Source organism: Lissotriton helveticus, chromosome 10 (genome assembly GCF_964261635.1).
Source record: "Lissotriton helveticus chromosome 10, aLisHel1.1, whole genome shotgun sequence".
Lineage (NCBI taxonomy): Eukaryota > Metazoa > Chordata > Amphibia > Caudata > Salamandridae > Lissotriton > Lissotriton helveticus.
The window spans coordinates 347650347-347671672 of record NC_136071.1 but is presented as its reverse complement, the minus strand read 5'-3'; the positions used below and the strand labels follow the sequence as shown (position 1 = coordinate 347671672).

The 21326-nt window shown below is 42.2% G+C and overlaps 1 protein-coding gene across 6 annotated transcripts in view; it reads right to left on the bottom strand.

The window, feature by feature from the left end:
- SCAP (SREBF chaperone) overlaps positions 1-21326 on the bottom strand; it is a 678128-nt gene that overhangs the window by 320264 nt on the left and 336538 nt on the right. For all 6 annotated transcript variants that reach the window (XM_078662547.1, XM_078662552.1, XM_078662549.1 and 3 more), the window contains 2 exons: positions 21024-21153; positions 20563-20720 (listed from right to left, as the gene is read on the bottom strand). In XM_078662547.1, the coding sequence (XP_078518673.1) occupies positions 20563-20720; positions 21024-21153 (288 nt within the window). The remainder of the gene's footprint in view (positions 1-20562; positions 20721-21023; positions 21154-21326) is intronic.

The following is a 21326-nucleotide window of genomic DNA, read 5'->3' as shown; positions in this document are numbered from 1 at the left end:
TAAGCAGGACTCACACCCTGAGACAATCGGCCTTCCAGGAGGCTCCTCAGGGTTCTTGTGGATCTTGGGTAGAAAATATAAAATAGGGGTCCTCGGGAATTTCTTGACCAAGAATTCACTTTCTTTCTGTCCCACAAAACCACTCTCACGCCCGTTTTGAATAATTCCACAGATTTGCCCCTGAATCTGTCTAACAGGGTCCTCAGTGAGTTCCCTGTACCACTCCGTATTATTCACCTGTGCTAGTCCTTCCTTAAGATATTTGTCCTTTGACCAGATCACTACCGCTCCCCCCTTGTCAGCGGGCTTAATGACCACCGATGTGTCGTCTTTCAGATTTTTGAGGGCAATACGTTGGCCTTTTGTTATATTTTGTTTAACGTATTTTTTGGTTTTCTCCAGTTTGTTTATAGATGATAGCATGACTTGTTCAAATGCTACGACCTGTTTAGGGATATTTTGGTAAGGAATAAAGGTGGATTTGTTCCTCAGGCCTGTTGCTTCCACGTCAATAGCTGGTGGTTTGTTTGCGAAATAGGCTCGCAGACGGATTTTTCTGCAGAAGGCTATGGCTTCTAGTTTAAGTTTGGTAAAATCGGTTTGTTGGCTGGGAACAAATTTTAAACCTAAGTTTAGGACTGATTCTTCCTCTTTAGTTAATATCTTTGTGGATAGGTTGACAACTGTGGATGGCGTAGTGTCTATGACTTGTAATAATTTCTGCGCGTGCGCATTTCCCAGGCTGGTTTGAATCGTGTTTTTGCTTGTTGGCCTTTCTCTAAAAAAGCCACCTTCTTATATTAAATATCCCTAAACAGGTCGTAGCATTTGAACACGTCATGCTATCATCTATAAACAAACTGGAGAAAACCCAAAAATACGTTAAACAAAATATAACAAAAGGCCAACGTATTGCCCTCAAAAATCTGAAAGACGACACATCGGTGGTCATTAAGCCCGCTGACAAGGGGGGAGCGGTAGTGATCTGGTCAAAGGACAAATATCTTAAGGAAGGACTAGCACAGGTGAATAATACGGAGTGGTACAGGGAACTCACTGAGGACCCTGTTAGACAGATTCAGGGGCAAATCTGTGGAATTATTCAAAACGGGCGTGAGAGTGGTTTTGTGGGACAGAAAGAAAGTGAATTCTTGGTCAAGAAATTCCCGAGGACCCCTATTTTATATTTTCTACCCAAGATCCACAAGAACCCTGAGGAGCCTCCTGGACGGCCGATTGTCCCAGGGTGTGAGTCCTGCTTAGAGTCCCTGTCTAAATATATAGACTTCTTTCTCAAGCCCTTTGTTGGCAGCGTAAAGTCATATCTGAAGGATACCACAGACTTCTTGCTAAAAATTGATGGAATGCAATTTGACCCGTCGACGGAATTGATGGTGACAATGGACGTTACGTCATTGTACACCCAAATCCCCCAAGACGAGGCTTTAGAGGTACTAGAACTATACCTCGATAAAAGAGAAAGGCCACATCAAGTCCCCACCTCGTTCATCCTGCAACTAGCAGAGGTGACACTGAAGAAGAATTACTTCAGGTTTAAAGACCGCTTCTATATGCAGATTAAGGGGACGGCCATGGGTTGTCCCTATGCGCCGGAGATGGCCATACTGTATATGGCAGAGTACGAAAACAGGTTCATCTATTCCAATAACCCCTACAGTAAACAGATAAAACAATGGTTCAGGTACATCGACGATGTGTGGCTCCTGTGGCAGGGGAGCCACACGGAGTTGATGGACTTTCATACCTGGCTCAATAGGAGACACCAAGATATCAAGTTCTCCCTTGAGTCCAGCAATGACAAAATGGCTTTCCTAGATCTGGAAATAAACCATATGGATGGGCATTTGAAGACGTCCCTTTTTAAGAAAAAGACGGACAAAAATACAATCCTCCACCACCGAAGCGCACACCCCAGAAGCCTAAAGGATAATTTACCTTATGGGCAGCTACTCCGGATCCGAAGGAACTGCTCGGAGGTGACTGAATATGAAAAACATGCCACTAGGTTCTGTGAGGAGATGAGGAATCGTGGGTACCATAAAAAACTGTTGAGTAATTCTAGAAAAAGGGCGCACTACACCCCCCGTGAGTGTTTACTAGAACGTAAAGTCAAACGCGACCTGGACAAGTTGGTATGTGTTACCACGTTTGGACCTGACACGCACAAAGTACGACAAATGGCCCTGAATAACTGGCACTTATTAGAGGGACTTGAATGTGCCTTTCCAAGACCTATTTTCGCCTATAAAAAGAACAAGAGCATTGGCCAATGCATAATTAGAGCGGATGTAGCAACCGCCAAACCCAAAAGTGATTTGCTGTCCAGATGGGGCCTAAAACCGATCGAGGGCCACCACAAATGTGGTAATTGCATTTCGTGTGATACAACAATTGAGGGGATTGAGTTTGGACACAGGGGTGTGAAATGGAAGAACCATGATTTCACAAACTGCAGGACACGTAACGTAGTGTATGCAGTAGTTTGTGCCTGCAAAAAATTGTACATAGGAAAAACGACGCAGCAGGTCAACAGCAGGATCACCCAACATAGGTCAAGAATTTAAAAAAAAGGTACTAACTGCGCCAATGGTCCAGCACTTTATGGATGTAAACCACAGTGAAATGGATTTCAAATGGACTGTATTGTGCTCTATAGCACAATCAGGAGGGAAAGGTCCAATTGATATTGAAGATGCATTGCTCAGAAAAGAGGCGTACCTGATTTTAAAATTTAACAGCGCGCAAAACGGATTAAATACCCTCTCTGAGGTTTCAAGATTGTAAATATGGAGGTCAGTATGGGGCTTCATGAGATTCTGTTAACTCGCAATACAGGGACACCAACAGCAAGGTAAAGCCTTAGTAAGATTCTATGGGCAGGGCATTACACTAATAAGAAAATGCAGCTAAACTACAATTCCCAGAATTCCTTTGGTCACATGGCCGGAATAAGTGAGCCAGTTACATGGCCGCCGCCTTCCTGAGCGAAGTAAGGAAGAGCTGCAATGAGGCACGAAGGAGGTAAGGAGACCCCCGCATGGAATTAGCATTACACGCGATAGGGAATGCGCATTGAAAAGAAAAACCAACGCGCTTTCCGCTTTTGTTTTTATAACAGTGTAACTACTTAAAGCGAGGAGAAAGGAACGATACGGCGCATAGACGCAGAGCCCGGAGGACCTTTGTTTACATAGGTCAGTACGGACGATTCACCAATGAGGCACAGCCACCATTAAACATTGAGGGGTGTACTGAGTGTCCCCGCATGGAATTAGCGGCACACGCGATGCGCACAGAAAAGAAAATTAATGCGCTTCCTGTTTTTGTTCCTACAACAGTAAAACAACGAGAAAGGAACAACGCGGCGCGCAGCTTGAGAGTCCGGAGGACCATTGTTTACAAAGGTCAGTACGGACGGCACAATAATGAGGAACAGTCACCATTAGAATATTGAGGAGTGTACTGAGCGCAGTTTATTTTATTTTTTCAAACAGACCGCCTGCGCACAGACACGAGTTTAATGTAATATGCCTCTGATGTGACTGGTTCACCGAAAAAGGTAGGAACATGGTTGGTAGAATGGTACATGCATCATAGAAATCAGATTAGTGTAAGACGCTTAACTAAGTCTGAATTGCCCATAGGTGAGAACTGGTTCCGAAGCATAGGGAGGCGCCCATGACCGGAAAAGACTAAATTAAGGTATGTCACGCAGCTTTTTGCTAAAGTAACCTTAAGGCTCAATCCGAGTTTGGCTCTAAATAGAATTATTCTTCAGATTGCAGCTCTAAAGACGTTTAATCGAACCTAGGACTACCACAGCCACAGTAAAGGTAATACTAACTATAAATGCAATACACTGCAAGGTTGGCAGACATATGAGGCTAGAGAACTGATACCGAAATCCCGTTTCTTTTTCTATACACATGCAGACAGAAGTGACAAGGCCCTGATGAGAACCCATAGCTGATGTGTGGTGTTCGAAACGCGTCGGCAGAACGGAGATACCATTCAAAATATTAATAACTGTTGATTTAAAAATTGATAGTGGTGTTATCTCCTGTTGACTTTGTTCATTATTGTTCCTTTAATTGGAATGTTGAAAAATAGATTTGCACAAACGAGGTTGTACATAATGAAAGCTTAGTGTATAGTGTACAGTGAATGTGGATGTATTAATGTCTTTTTGATTAATGTTTTTCTTTGTGAATTGTGTGTATTAGTTGATGTAGATATTTGTTATATATGTTGTGTTTTTTTCTGACATAGCAACGAGTGATTTTTTCTTTAAAATATACTGAAAAAAGAGAAGGTAAAAATAAATATACCTAACAAATCAAAATTTAGTTTGATGTGTTGCTAATAATTTAGAGCAAAAGCAAACAAAGTGGGCTGGCATATACATAATTCTTCATATTACATAAGGTTCAGCCATTCCCACGTTCTAAGAACCTAACTCCTTTTCTTTAAAAAGATGTTGTTGTTGCGGCGGCCTGTGGCTCTGCGAACGTGGTGTGGCACCCCTTCCGTGGCCACAAAAGGAGCGAAAAGCATAAGGCGGAGGAGGCCGTAGCCCGGGAGTCCTTAAAGCGCTCCAACGCACGATCTGCCTTATTGCCAAAGGGGCGAATGTCATCAAAGGGCATGTCCATCAGAGTGTTCTGGGCATCTCCCGAGAAGCCAGTTGTCATCAGCCAGGCGTGGCGCCTAAGCGCCACCGTTGTGGAAATCTCCCTGCCCAGCTAGTTGGCGGTGTCAAGCCCACAACGTATGGTGAACTTAGCTGCGTCTCTCCCAGCAGCAATAGCATGGGAGAAGACTGTCGGGCCTCCTACGGACAGTTAGGCAATGTAGGAAAGTGGGCTTCTGTTGCAGTAACCCCCCCCCCCCAACGATTTTTGCCAGACTACTGATGCACTTTTTCTTGGTGTGCCCTGGGTCCCTGCCAATCAGGTTTCCAGGGCCTGTGTTCTTTCCCCAAAACTAACACAATTGGCATCTCTGGCCACATGTCAGCCCCTGGTAAATGGTACCACAGGTACCCAGGGCACTGTGGCCAGAGAAGGCCTCTATGGGCTGCAGCACTTATTGTGCCACCCTTAGAGGCCCTGTACCCTGACGCTCACACACTGCCTTTGCAGGGTGCGTGTCTTAGTACAGAACAAAGTGAAGAGTCGACATGGCACACATCACTCTGTGCCATGCCCACAAACCACTGCCCTGGCATACATCAGTCACCCCTCTAGCTGGGTGCCCTATGCCAGTGGTGAGGGTATATGTACATGAGCCCTGTACCCCTACAGTACCCAGGTCCTTTCCTGGGCACTGTAAGTGCAGTGCTGCCATTAAGAGTATATGGTGCTGGGAGTTTGCCATTACGAACTCCACAGCACCATAATGTCTACACTGAAGACTGGGAAGTTTGGTATCAAACTTCTCAGCACATTAAGCCCACACTGATGCCAGTGTGGGATTTAAGGTAAAATGAACAACAGAGGGCATTTCAGAGATGCCCCTGAAACTCGACAAACTCCTAGTGACCTGACTGAGTGGTTGCCTAGGCTGCCACTACCAAACATGCAGCGGGTTCTATTAAATAGAGGTCGGGACAGCTGGGAGGCGGGAGCGGGAAAACGCGGGAGAGGCCGCGGGGGCAGCAGCGGCGGGAAAGTGGTGGTAGGGGCAGGACGCGGGGGAAGAGAGTAGAATGGAAAAATAAGTAGAAAAACCAGTGGACAGGGGGATGTGGAAGCAGACAAGGGAAAAAGACAAGAAAGGAAGCAGACAAGGGAAAGAGAAAAGAGAAAAAAAGAGAAACAGGCCAGAGCAGTCCAGGGGTGAGGCACTGGGTCTCGAACCGCGGTCTGTGGCGATCAGAGGTAGAGCACTGCCTGGGTGAGCTGCGGAGCTGTGCGCTGGGAGAGCAGGAACCCAAGGGGTTTTGCTGGGGGTTGTCAAACTGTAAAGATTTTTAAGTAGAAGTGTTCTGGGGGCCTTACATGACAGTATAAATATTCTAAGGTTTATGACTCTCAGAAGTCAGGGCATTTGGAAGCGGCGGTAATGAAGTCCTGATGCCACAGAACCGAGGCAGATTTGCGTATCCTGCCTTTATATTTATCAGTAGGAGAATGACGGTGGTCTTGTCTTAAGTTCACAAGGGGAGCTTGTAAATACTGAAGATGGGAAAGAGCAGTCAGATAACCTGGTTACTCTACTGGCAATCATGTGCGATAGAAGAGAAAAGTACTGCAAGATATGTGCATTGTTTTAAGTTTTAGCAATAACTTATTCAAGGATGGTCCTGACTGGCTTGAGGCAGTCAGGGTCCTATTAAACAGTGTGCAGTTTATCAAAGATGCTATGCAAGAATAAAAAGATGAGCAAGGTCTCTAAGTTTTCCAACCCGAGCTAGGATGCAGTCTAATACAGAGTAGACAGGGGTCATTTTTGGGATCCTGTTTAAGTCTGTTGTCTGACTGACAGAGACCAGATGTAAGAGTATTAACAGAAGTAGTTAACAGCAAACATGCCCACATTGAACTACGGGGCCATTGAGTTTAAAACAAACCTGACCTCTGGCTTGATAAAGTGCAGTGTAATTGGTATTGTCAAATCTTCTGCCTACCTGATTGCACGGACATGGCACAAATTCGATATGAATTTACTCTCACTAGACAACCATTAATACTTCCTGTCATACTGCGCCTCGGTTAAGAGGGCGCCCCCTGGCTCCCTGAAGCATCTCATATGGCAGGCAATTGTATGTCAGGTAATAAAGCAAGAGAACTCTGTCTGGAATCCCCATTTGAACCACTCGTCAGGCAGCTTGCAGGCCCTAGACATATTGGGAGGGGGGGGGGGGGGGGGGCAGCCTTTCTCTTAAGTAGATCCCAAGACTGCTGTCAAAACATGTCAAACTTATCTTGGCAGACCTGGAAAAAAAGCGACCTGCCAAAAAAGCATACAGAACTTGGGCAGTGAATCTCTACAAACCACTACATTTGCCAACCAACTTAACCCAACCACTGCCCAAGGCCCAGAAACGGCAACTGATGTGGCTGAAATTTGGGCTAGTTCCATTAAAGGCCTACTGGAATGTAAGACTGTGTGAGGCCTCGGAGAGCACCTTCCGACTGAGTGGCAAGGCAGTGTGGTTGCTCAGCATCTGTGAGAAGTTGTTACCATACAGGAAATGCTGGTTCCACCCCTTGTTCAAAATTCTGAACACCCGCACTGTATTGACGTGACTGATGGCTACCTAAATAAAGAATCAGCACAGCTGGCTGTACTGTTCTTGATGTTTTTCAGGGGGGCCATCAGAGACTTGGTAGTAGCACTGGAACAACTTTGATTGGCTAAAGAGTTTCACTAAGTGACATACTTAACCACTGTTCAATGGAAAGAGCCCCTCGGTTATCTATTCTGGAGAGCCCCCCCTCCAAAAAAAGAGTGTGGACGTTTGAAAGTTAAACCACATATTGAACATCTGCTAGATTGATTGCCCTATTTTTATTCTAAATCATTTGCCCCTGTATCAGGTAAATCAATAGGTGCGAGCCCAGCGTAATGTTTTCAGGTTACAACAGTCCTGAATAGCCGTCAAGATCTTAAGACGAATCGGCGTACATTTTTCATCCTAGAGTGCTACAATCCCTTCGAGTGAATCAAAGGATGAACCTGCACATGGTATCTAGTTTAAATTGATTACCTTTACGCACACTTTTAGGTTATTTCTTTCTGATGTTTGAAGTATTTTAGCTTCCATGATATAAAATGTTTTGTAATTTGGCTTTGCTAACCTTGTTTTATGGTTTAAAGCATTGTATTCATTGTAAAGACTCACCTACACATAGACTGGCTAGGTAGATAACTGAGCAAGGGTAAAGGTGGAGGGAAATGGAGGACAAAGGAGTGGGGGCAATCTCCAAAGGGAAGGATATGGGTAATACAAGGAGGTTAGGAACTCGAGGAGAGAAAGGTAGTCTCCCCCGCTTAGGCGACCTAGCTGGTGGGTAGAAGCTACTTGGTGTCAGGTTCAGACTGGTCCGTTTATCCTGTTGGCCGATATCTGGCTCCGGCTGGGTGTGCCAAAGGACCCGGAGATATTTCGGGCAAGAGAGTTTGCAAAAGTCTTGTGAACGACACTGGAGGTATGGGCCCCACATTTTATCAAAATGCTGAAGTTTGTTATTGATGGACGTGGTAAGTTTTTCCATACTGATAATGTCCCAGAGTGTGTGCAGCCAGTCCGCAAGCATGGCTGAGGAGTCTGTGCCCCACTTGGAAGTGCTAACTTGATTGGCTGCACACAGCGCCACAGTGATAGCTTTCCCTCAGTGAAAGTGGAGTGGTTAGGTCAGTACATCTGGGAGTCCCAGCAGGGTGTAGCTATGAAAAGCTGGGCCCTCTGTTTCAAAAATGTCATTAACATCTCTTAGGCCCTCGCCACAGTAATGTTTACATTTGGGGCAGCACCAGAGAAGGTATGCCAGGGTACCTGTGTGGCCACAGTTGCACCATCAGTCTGCTTTAACGCTGGGCCTCCATTTTGCCACAGTCGCAGGGGTATAGTCAAAATAATGCGTTATTTTAAGCAATGCTTTGCCCCTGCTGAACTGAATGATGATATCTGGGCCCTCTGGAAGATATCAGTCCACTCTGACAGTGAAGATTCGTTCCAGTTCCTCCTCCCTTCGTCTTTTTGCCGGGGTTTGGTACTGTCCATCAGCTTATTTAAGAATGTGTATTAGGCTGAGAGCAAGCCTTTGCCTCCTGTCTTCGTGGTGAGACACTTTTTGAACTTTGTTAGAGGTCTACTGGGTGCAGTGCAGACCAGAGATAGGGCGATCCAGTGCTTAACAGCAGTTTAGTGCCAGATCTCGTTGGTTGGGAGCCCGTAGTTGGTCTGTACTTCCTTAAAATCCATGAAGCCTGTGTGATCAAATAGGTCTAAAATCCATTTGTATTGGGCTGTTTGCCAAGTATGGTAAGAGGAGTCTGACTGGGCTAGGGTAAGTCAGTATGCCAAGGTGGTGGTGGTGGTGGTGGTGGTTGGGGGGGGGGGGGGACGGACAGTGGTTCGGGTGGAGTTGTTGAGAGGCCCCTGGAAACCATGCCTATACTGTTGCCTATACAATAGGTCAGATATACACCCCACGGGGCAATGTAGCTTGAGGAGCCAGGGTAAGTGTAACCCAGCAATACTCTGGTCCATAAAGCACCAATTTTTCCTCAACAGTGGTCTGTTCCATTCCACCATGTACCATAACTGGGATGCTAGACAGTAGAGAGTACGGTGTGGGAGGCTCAAGCCTCCTTCTGCCACCAGCAGGTATGCCTCTTTTGGAGCCTTGCGGGGTTTCTTGCCCTTTCAAATATATACCGCTATCATGTGATGTAGCTTACTGAGCAGGTGCAGGGCGGTTCTAGAGGAAGAGTTTGCATGCCATACAGTATTTTGGGCAGCAGAGTCATTTTCACTGCGACTATCTTTATTTATTTTATGCATTTTTATAAAGCGCGTACTTTACCCGAAGGTGTCAGAGCGCTGTACAATAGAACCCGTTACATTACATGAGAGAAATGCTATAAAATAGAACGTACGAATATAGCAGGGCACAGTATCAAACACAGCAGGCAAGAGAAGGTAAGGTAAACATATAAGGCAAGAACACAATTTCAAACACAGCAAACAAGGAATGTCCCAAAAAATAAATAGATAAATATTACAAATTTACAATGACTATTTAACTTCCTGGCGGGGCCTGAGAATAAAGGAATTAGATCTGAAAGTGTCTTTGGAATAGAAGAGATTTGAGATCAGCTTTGAAGATCCGGATGGATGGAGGTGGTGGCACGGAGCAATGGAGGAAGCGAGTTTCAGATTCTCACCGCATTACCTGAGAACGATTGAGCCTCATCATATCATGCCTAGCCACGTGAGACCTACCCCTTCCATGTTTGTAGACCTAAGCGGGCTGTGGCTATATGGTCAGTGCAGCTGGACTCAGCTGTTTGGGCTCAGTGAGGGGCACATTTTGAGTCTGAGGTAGGGTATCCAGTGTTTAGCCCATGGGAGAGGGAACTGTCTTTCTAGGCGGTGCTTATCATGCTGGGATACTGTGAGATTATAGGGCCTGTGATTACTGGATGTTCACCTTAGTGGTGTTCAACCCCAGAATCTAAAAAGTGTTAGTAAGGGGAGAATAGACAAGAGTGCCGAGACATCCATCTCAGGCTGCGCACTGGCCGTCAAAATACAGTGTGCGGTCAGGGAGTAATAGATACAGGTATATGACTGATGTGCCGCTGAGAATAAATGATATTCCTTAACAGTGGGATGTTGCGATTGCCAGACATTTCTGCTTCTGTGAAGGCTCGTTTTGTCCTACTCTTTGGGCTGATCTGTCTTGATCGGTATGGGGCACGAGGGTAAAACCTTCCTATATTACAAGGCCACCATCAGTGAATGTGGTGAATAGGCCTAGGGCAAGGAGCATAATTTGCTCCGGTCAGTCAACGTGTGCATATAGTGGGGGAAGGGATAAAGTGTATTAATGTATGGAAATGCATACCGAGAGAAGTCTACCTGGTGTCTCTGTCTGCGTTTGGGGGACATGTCTCAAACTTAAAAGCTAACTGGATTCACACACTTGCTCTCTTGCATGGTTCTGAGGCGAAGTATTGCCCCGCAAACCCACTGGATTTCAGCCGCCTCCAGTCTATCTTCAGAAGGTGAGCCTCCTGTAGGAGACAAATATCGCAATCGGCAGCTCGGAGCAGGGGACACAAATGAAAGGCACTTTGTTGTTGCGTTAAGGCCACGGACATTTAGATTAAGTATTATAAGCATGTGCCCTGAGGTGCACAGAGGTGTGGTAGGGGTTATCACAACCAAAAAAGTTTCCTTTCTGTGTAATATATTTTCTTAGAGCGTTAGTATAGCTTGTGAACAATAACATTTGTTTTGATTGTGCCCTCTACTTATCATACATTGTATTCAAACCATAACAGAAACTTAAATGTATTTAAACAAATTTTATTTAAAAAGGTGTTTTCATAAACTTAATATAAACACTTGATCACAGATAAAAATGAAAATCATATAGTATTATTCAGATCAACAATATTTACTAAACATAATACTTGGTTCATAGTACATAGAAATTCATCAATTAAAAACAATTTGTCGACGCGTTTCGGTGCTTTGATGTTTAGGACACCTTCCTCAGGACTAGATTAAAATATATTCTTTCTAAAAATTAAATACATAACATCTGTTAGTTTGAAATATGTATGAAGATTTATGTTTTTACTCTTGGACTGTAGAGGGCAAAAATCTAATCATGATCTTACATTTATTCCAAATTTCAATTTGTAGTACCAGTTTTAATCCGGCGGCTGCAGTAATGGTAGCTACTCCCCTTCCACTCAGCTTTATCGGTCGGGGACCTATATGAAATAACATCATTTTTAGGTTGTAGTTATGTAAACCATAATGATTGGCACTAGTCTAAAAGATTTGAGATATCTAACATTCTCGCTTACTTAGTGATTTATGCGGGACCATCCAAGTCACTATTTGTAATTCTTTTCGACTTTGTACTTGTTGTTTTTGTTTTTTCAATCTGGTTCGTCTCAGTCCTTTGTTCCTTATGGACTTTTATGGTGATCTTCCCTCTTCATTAGTATTTGGGGTGATCAGCAACGTCTAAACAGACAGTACATGGTATCACTGGTTATATTTGGTACATATATACACATCAGTACTTAATCTCGCTGAACAATATTGTATTTAAAACTAAGCCCCGTACCTAATAAGAGAAGGGTTGAATTAAACACATCCTCTCATATTTTTTATATATATAGTGGGACCTCTTGTTGACTGCTATAAACCCTCTTCAGACATAGCCTCATTTAACATGAATCTTTTATGCCAAGCTAGTCTCTATCTGTATTACGTTAAAACATCATGTTACATAAACAGCACTTCCCCTTCTAGAATGGGTTGCTCGAATATCGACCATGGTATAAACAATTTGAAGAAAAAGTATTGCCGTCTGTTGGTAAGCTAGTCCATTTCTATATAAAATTTAGTGTTTCATAAAAAGCACACCACCTCTGAAAGGGGCTGCTCAAACTGCATATCTAGAAATTGAGCAGTTTAAACGGGAGAACTAAAACACTACGACAGGTCCCCTCCCCGTAGTTGCCTTTCCGGTCTAGTCTAGAGCTACCGTTGGAATTCCTCTAGACCGATAAACGAGCCCTCTAATACGTCGACTCTTACCTTTCAAGAACGCACGCTACGCCTGTCCGGTGTCTCTGGTTACCCGTGTGTAAATGAGGGTACCACTCGGCTTCTCCTTTTTATACGCATTGCGGTGCTAATTTGGAGGAAGGTTGTAATCACCTTTCTTCAATTAAGCAGTATTTACAATCGACGAGGGCGCCATGTTTGTAGTTTTTAAACAAACTTGTTCGCGTTTTCGTCCACAGTAGAGGACGGACCGACACGGATTTGCATCTCGTATTGCCGTGTTTGCGTTAACTAGAGCGCCCTGTTTATAGATTTAATAGAGGAAGTTTGGTAAGCCATCCCCACTTGAGAATGGACTTATTCAGATTTGGTCACTCAATAGCCACCGTATTTTATTTAAATTTTTAGCAATCACTCTCATGCTATCATCTATTCTTATTTTGTTTTAATAATAGTGTAGGTTCTATTGAGGTCCGACTGTCAATTTATCGTGTTATCCATAGTATTACCAAAAATATACATCCTACACTTTAGCAAGTTTCATTTCTATAGACCTTAAACAATAAACAATAAGAACAGAATTCTGGGTAGCGAACGCTTTCCTCACATATTATTACCCGTGTCCAGAAATGATATACCTATCATCTCGACTTAAACTTAGGTGTTAACGGAATTTGGTGTTTATAGGGCAATATTGTATTTACAGGCCAATGGATGTTTTTTTTTAATAAATGGACAAAGGCATCCCGAATGACGAAAACGTCCGCTAGACCCAATGATCTTAATGTACATATACATGGAGCCTATTTACAAAGATTCATATTCATTTGTATGCAATTGAAGTTAACATATGTATACGCTGCTTAGAATACTAAACATTTTTACAGATTTTTACAGATTTTTAATGAATTTACATTTCTCGAACAGGCCATAGAAAGTCTACTACACATAATGTTCACTTTTAGTTCAATGGTATGAATATTGGATGTACATATTCCAACATGATGCAAGTTAAACAATGTACATATCATTCTCAATTATTTAACAATTTTCCATCAAGTAATTTCCGCATTTAGAGTCACATCCTACCGTTAAGAAACATTGATCCAATTTTGGTTTCATAATTTTTATATTAGTTGTTTCCATCAAGTATATCTGGTATGTATATTTGGTGACAAATGGGTTTACCTAAGCAGTCTTTCCCATTCTTCTCTGCTGTTAAGGCCATGGGTGTATGTTCTGAATTTTGACAAAGAATTGTTTCCTCTGTTTACGTCTCTTTTCAGTATCGCCTCCTCTCAGTGTTGTTTTTATTTTTGCCACTATGAACCATTTTAGTTCATCCTCTTTGTGCTGTTCCTTTACCCAGTGTTCGACTAAGGGAGCATTTTTCTTTTGGTTTTTAAGAGCTGATCTATGTTCTGATAGACGTAATCGCATTTCACGTCCAGTTTCCCCAATATAACCCTTTTGGCAGGGACATATTAGTAAGTATATGACATTGGATGTTCTGCAGTTCACGTGTTCATTCATCCAGTGTCATATACCGTTCAGTTCTACCCTGTCCGATTTTATAATCGATTTGCAATGGGAACAAATTCCACAAGGCAGATTGCCGCGGATGGGTTTTCCTTGATCAATACTCAGTTGACAACCTTTCTTGGGCTCTCTGTACGTTTGGACCAAACAGTTACGTATGGTCCTATTCCTTCTATAGGAAAAGATTGGTTTCGGTAACGGTGTTTTACCTTCTTTATTTAAAATGGACCAGTTTTTATTAATAAGGTTTTTAATTTTGAAACTCATTCCATTATAGTTTGACACCATTACAATGTTGGTTTCAGATTTCTGCAATCTATTTTTGGGTTCAAAGAAAGTATCTCTATTTTGATATTTGGCTCTTTTATAGCTCTCTCTTATTAATCTCTTTGGATAACCTCTTCACGGCCAACAAGAGTCAAGTGGCAGTTGACTTGTTGGATATTAAGATCTTGGCACATGAAGGGAAGTTGTGTGGAACTATATGTAAAACCATCAGATCGAAACACGCTCCTCCACCATAACAGCTATCATCCTAAAAGTCAAAAGGATGGCATTCCCTATAGTCAGTTCGCTAGAATTCGACGTAACTGCACAGATAAAACTACCTTCGAAAAACATGCTGAAAATCTGAAAACTAAACTGCTTCAAAGAGGTTATCCAAAGAGATTAATAAGAGAGAGCTATAAAAGAGCCAAATATCAAAATAGAGATACTTTCTTTGAACCCAAAAATAGATTGCAGAAATCTGAAACCAACATTGTAATGGTGTCAAACTATAATGGAATGAGTTTCAAAATTAAAAATCTTATTAATAAAAACTGGTCCATTTTAAATAAAGAAGGTAAAACACCGTTACCGAAACCAATCTTTTCCTATAGAAGGAATAGGGCCATACGTAACTGTTTGGTCCAAACGTACAGAGAGCCCAAGAAAGGTTGTCAACTGAGTATTGATCAAGGAAAACCCATCCGCGGCAATCTGCCTTGTGGAATTTGTTCCCATTGCAAATCGATTATAAAATCGGACAGGGTAGAACTGAACGGTATATCACACTGGATGAATGAACACGTGAACTGCAGAACATCCAATGTCATATACTTACTAATATGTCCCTGCCAAAAGGGTTATATTGGGGAAACTGGACGTGAAATGCAATTACGTCTATCAGAACATAGATCAGCTCTTAAAAACCAAAAGAAAAATGCTCCCTTAGTCGAACACTGGGTAAAGGAACAGCACAAAGAGGATGAACTAAAATGGTTCATAGTGGAAAAAATAAAAACAACACTGAGAGGAGGCGATACTGAAAAGAGACGTAAACAGAGGGAACAATTCTTTATGTCAAAATTCAGAACATACACCCATGGCCTTAACAGCAGAGAAGAATGGGAAAGACTGCTTAGGTAAACCCATTTGTCACCAAATATACATAACAGATGGATGGAAACAACTAATATAAAAACTATGAAACTAAAATTGGATCAATGTTTCTTAACGGTAGGATGTGACTCTAAATGCGGAAATTACTTGATGGAAAATTGTTAAATAATTGAGAATTATATTTTTATGTACATTGTTTAACTTACATCATGTTGGAATATGTACATCCAATATTCATACCATTGAACTAAAAGTGAACATTATGTGTAGTAGACTTTCTATGGCCTGTTCGAGAAATGTAAATTCATTAAAAATCTGTAAAAATCTGTAAAAATGTTTAGTATTCTAAGCAGCGTATACATATGTTAACTTCAATTGCATACAAATGAGTATGAATCTTTGTAAATAGGCTCCATGTATATGTACATTAAGATCACTGGGTCTAGCGGACGTTTTCGTCATTCGGGATGCCTTTGTCCATTTATTAAAAAAAAACATCCATTGGCCTGTAAATACAATATTGCCCTATAAACACCAAATTCCGTTAACACCTAAATTTAAGTCGAGATGATAGGTATATCATTTCTGGACACGGGTAATAATATGTGAGGAAAGCGTTCGCTACCCAGAATTCTGTTCTTATTGTTTATTGTTTAAGGTCTATAGAAATGAAACTTGCTAAAGTGTAGGATGTATATTTTTGGTAATACTATGGATAACACGATAAATTGACAGTCGGACCTAAATAGAACCTACACTATTATTAAAACAAAATAAGAATAGATAATAGCATGAGAGTGATTCCTAAAAATTAAAATAAAATACGGTGGCTATTGAGTGACCAAATCTGAATAAGTCCGTTCTCAAGTGGGGACGGCTTACCAAACATCCTCTATTAAATCTATAAACAGGGCGCTCTAGTTAACGCAAACATGGCAATACGAGATGCAAATCCGTGTGAGTCTGTCCTCTACTGTGGACGAAAACGCGAACAAGTTTGTTTAAGAACTACAAACATGGCGCCCTCGTCGATTGTAAATACTGCTTAATTGAAGAAAGGTGATTACAACCTTCCTCCAAATTAGCACCGCAATGCATATAAAAAGGAGAAGCTGAGGGGTACCCTCATTTACACACGGGTAACCAGGGAGACCGGACAGGCGTAGCGTGCGTTCTTGAAAGGTAAGAGTCGACGTATTAGAGGGCTCGTTTATCGGTCTAGAGGAATTCCAACGGTAGCTCTAGACTAGACCGGAAAGGCAACTACGGGGAGGGGACCTGTCGTAGTGTTTTAGTTATCCCGTTTAAACTGCTCAATTTCTAGATGTGCAGTTTGAGCAGCCCCTTTCAGAGGTGGTGTGCTTTTTATGAAACACTAAATTTTATATAGAAATGGACTAGCTTACCAACAGACGGCCATACTTTTTCTTCAAATTGTTTATACCATGGTTGATATTCGAGCAACCCATTCTAGAAGGGGAAGTGCTGTTTATGTAACATGATGTTTTAACGTAATACAGATAGAGACTAGCTTGGCATAAAAGATTCATGTTAAATGAGGCTATGTCTGAAGAGGGTTTATAGCAGTCAACAAGAGGTCCCACTATATATATAAAAAATATGAGAGGATGTGTTTAATTCAACCCTTCTCTTATTAGGTACGGGGCTTAGTTTTAAATACAATATTGTTCAGCGAGATTAAGTACTGATGTGTATATATGTACCAAATATAACCAGTGATACCATGTACTGTCTGTTTAGACGTTGCTGATCACCCCAAATACTAATGAAGAGGGAAGATCACCATAAAAGTCCATAAGGAACAAAGGACTGAGACGGACCAGATTGAAAAAACAAAAACAACAAGTACAAAGTCGAAAAGAATTACAAATAGTGACTTGGATGGTCCCGCATAAATCACTAAGGAAGCGAGAATGTTAGATATTTCAAATCTTTTAGTTTAGTGCCTATCATTATGGTTTACATAACTAAAACCTAAAAATGATGTTATTTCATATAGGTCCCCGACCGATAAAGCTGAGTGGAAGGGAAGTAGCTACCATTACTGCAGCCGCCGGATTAAAACTGGTACTACAAATTGAAATTTGCAATAAATGTAAGATCATGATTAGATTTTTGCCCTCTACAGTCCAAGAGTAAAAACATAAATCTTCATACATATTTCAAACTAACAGATGTTATGTATTTAATTTTTAGAAAGAAGATATTTTAATCTAGTCCTGAGGAAGGTGTCCTAAACATCAAAGCACCGAAACGCGTCGACAAATTGTTTTTAATTTATGAATTTCTATGTACTATGAACCAAGTATTATGTTTAGTAAATATTGTTGATCTGAATAATACTATATGATTTTAATTTTTATCTGTGATCAAGTGTTTATATTAAGTTTATGAAAACAACTTTTTAAATAAAATTTGTTTAAATACATTTAAGTTTCTGTTATGGTTTGAATACAATGTATGATAAGTAGAGGGCACAATCAAAACAAATGTTATTGTTCACAAGCTATACTAACGCTCTAAGAAAATATATTACACAGAAAGGAAACTTTTTTGGTTGTGATATCTCCCGGTCCTTTCTGGGTTAAACAGGGAAAACTCTCACTTTCTTTAAGTGGTAGGGGTTATCACCCTGCTGTATGCCCAGGTCCTGTCTACGCGCATATCAGGACGGGAGGTCATGGAGTCCAGGCATGGGATGCGTGGGAACCTAATTGGGGAGGAAACTAAAAACCGGTCTGCTCCTGCCATGGGAGCCATACATACGGTCATGTTGGGGAAGCCAGATGGCTGAATTGCCAGTCCAGTCGCTAATGGTGGGGCCGCTCTACGGTCCCCTATCGGGACGAAGACATTTGCCTCCCAGGCCTCCTGTTATTGGTAACATCACCAAGATGGGGCCCGGGTCCCAGGTCTCATTAAGTGTGATGATCAAGGTGGTCAATCAGAGTCTCACATGGGAAGGATCTTGTGAAGCTGAAATTGTTGTCAAGTGTTCTTGGTGGCTCTCGTCTGGTATTGCTTCGCATGGATTTCTTTGGTAGGTGCAGCGTCCTCGCCTGCCACCGGTCTGTCGTGCTAGTGACCCCTGGGATTTGGTAGGCCAGATCCCTTCCTCCAGTGAGCGGGTCAAGCTCAAGACCTCTTGGGCTTCAGTCATGGGACATACAGAGCGTGTTTCATTACCTCACACAAAGGGGAGGTCTTAACTTATTCTGAGCACGCCACAATCGAGGATCAATTTTATAATTGATTATTTTAAATAATGGAGATAGCCCAGCATGTGAGCCCGTGGCATTATACGTATCTTATATGATTCTGGTTTTATTTTTTCATACATCTTGGCGACTGTTGTAAAGATTTTAAATAATTGTACAAATAAAAAATAACTAACAGAGACCAAAGATATGTTGAGACCTGATGAATTGCTGCAGTTCTAACGCCTTATTTTATACAGAGATAATATTATTAGTAATTGCCATATTTAGAATGTTCATATATTCTGTTGTCAGTGTAGGGGAAATAGGGAGGTTAGGGTCTTAGTAAGGATGCAGGCCACGGAGGAAGGCTTGGGTCTGATTTGGGGAAAATGGAGGTGAATTCAAATAACAGTTTCCAAAAGGTTCCAGCTAAGAAGGTCGACTGTTAAAGATGTCAATCCTGGTTAAGCATTAATAAAAAGTTCTAGAAAAAGGACTCACTAGAAGCACTGCTGTACCCTGCTTTCGGCATGTCCCTTGGGCCACTCAAGTTTCAATTTATGTCTCTTTGATCTCTTGACAAAAACTCACCTCGATCAATCAAAACCTGTCAAGTCTGCGTATCAGTTAAACAGAGTTAATCCAATGATAATTCTTTATTGTGGCACCGGTATCACTTTTGTTTAGTACAGTGTTTGTCCTTTTTTCTTGCTCGTAGGTTACAGCTGGCTTTTTCCTATGTTGGTATTCTCATTGCAGAAGAAACTGTTTTCACTTACAGGTTCTTTCCAACCGTAGGTATGATTGTTTATTTCAACATACATGAGAAATCGGATAGACAGCTTAGCTAGTGATGTGATCTATCTGTGTCTCAAAAAAAAGCACCAACTTAATTTCGACTTATTACAGCTGTGCTCCGCAATAGCGGAGGAGCGTCGCCCCACAGCCCGTGCCAGCAGACAATAAATAAAATTATAATAATGCAATGTTATTATCATTTTATTTATGCTGTCTGAGCCAAATACAAAAATATAGGGCTGGGCTGGGCCGAGCAAGTCAGGGAGGAGTAAAGTGCACTCATAAATGCACATGTGTGTTTAGCCAGCGTCCAAGGCCGACCAAACACGCATGTGCACTTAGGTTTCTCCAACCTGGCTGTGTTACACAGCCGGGCTGGAGAAACAGCACTGACTCCAATGCACCGTCTGAGCGGCAAACGAGGCCGCTCAGATCAATCCTGGTGCTGCTCTCATATTAGAGCAGCACCTGGATTGGGTGCGGAGCCTGTGCCTTGAGGGCCCATCCCTTTCGGCCGTCAGCAACCCAGAGGAACAGTGCTGCAGGAATCAGCAGGAGAGGAGTGGGGCAGAAGGTAAGTGTTTTTTATTTTTTTCTTCTTCTCCAACCCCCTGCTCTCTCCACCTGTGGCCGCCCTACCACTTTAGGTAGACGGCGGCCGCTACTGTTGAAATAGAGAAGAATATTTACTTCCCACATAAGAACCCATGGAAAAAGGTTAAAGGAGACTATGAAAATGATAGTAGGAAGACATGGATGTTGAAGCTTTAAGCATAACAGTAATTCACATAAATCATTTTTCAAGGATCCCTTCCCTAACAATCACAGAAATGACAAAACATCGAATTCCAGCTAGGCACACAGATCATTTAACCACATAGTATTAATAAATACGACCATTCCTCTGACAAATGTGTTACCCCTTCAGGAAGGTTTTGCCATCTTTAGGCCGGGGAAGTGGAAGAATGTGTCACTATAGGAGACTCAACTTAGCCAAGTTCAACATTGTTGCTGTGATATCTCCTCGCCTCCTCTGCCACTGCACCCATTTCTGTGGCAGAGGCCAGACGTCATGGTCTGCCCTTCTCATAAACCGGGTGGAAGGGTAAGTTGCTTTAAGGACAATAGCTATTAACTTGGGGAGAATGATGACTACACAATAGCCTTTAACGGGAAAACAGACAGGCATAATCATAAGTTAAAGTCCTAAAGTCTGCCGAAAATGTTGAATTGGACAGAAGCTATGGGGATGTTTTCAAATGGGTCACAGAACCTTGGCTCAATAGGCAGGGGCTGCAGAAAGTACACCATCGGAACAGCCCTTAATGGCCCACATACCTGTCCCTTATTACATGGTTCCTGATTTCCTCCACTAGCTGGAATACCCGAGACAAGGGTGAACGGAATACATCAACAGCTAGGAAGTCTGAGTGCCAGGGCGAGACCACTGCTTTCACATAGATCTGCAATATGTAGGCCACCGGGGCACCCAAGTACTGTTGGAGAAAGAAGAAGAAGAAATAGATAATTCTACATGTGCCAAGCAAACAGTGAAATAGTCTCTAAATCATAAGTTTGGTTTGCAGACCCACAAATCTAGCACTAGCAATATATTTTTGTCAAGGGGCTTGTTGACTTGTCCCTTACCTTTTCCCGGTCCCTCAAAACACTTTCTAAAGTATGCAAACATTGCAAATGGAGAAAGCAGATAATCTAGAGTATAGCTATTCAAAGTACACACCAATCCTAAAGACTAAATTGATCAACCAATATCGAAAATAACAAGTAGCAGCTCATACCCAATCAGGGCGTTCGCCAGGGTCTGTCGGTGGTGGAGCCGGTTCCAAAGGCGGAGGAGAATAATCTCTCACAGGTGTGGTGTACTCCACAGGACCTGTCCCTGGCAAAGGAAGCTTCAAAAGAGGGTAACTGGATAGAAAGAAGAAAGCAAGAAGGGGTAAATTTGCTGAACAGAAAAATGGGAAAACCTCAATACCAAGTAATGAGAAAAGGATGTAGGTTCTGCTGGCTGCCAGCCAATGAGACAAAACAGCAGACACTACTTTGTTGGGGCACATGGCTTCTATTCAAAGTGTGCATTG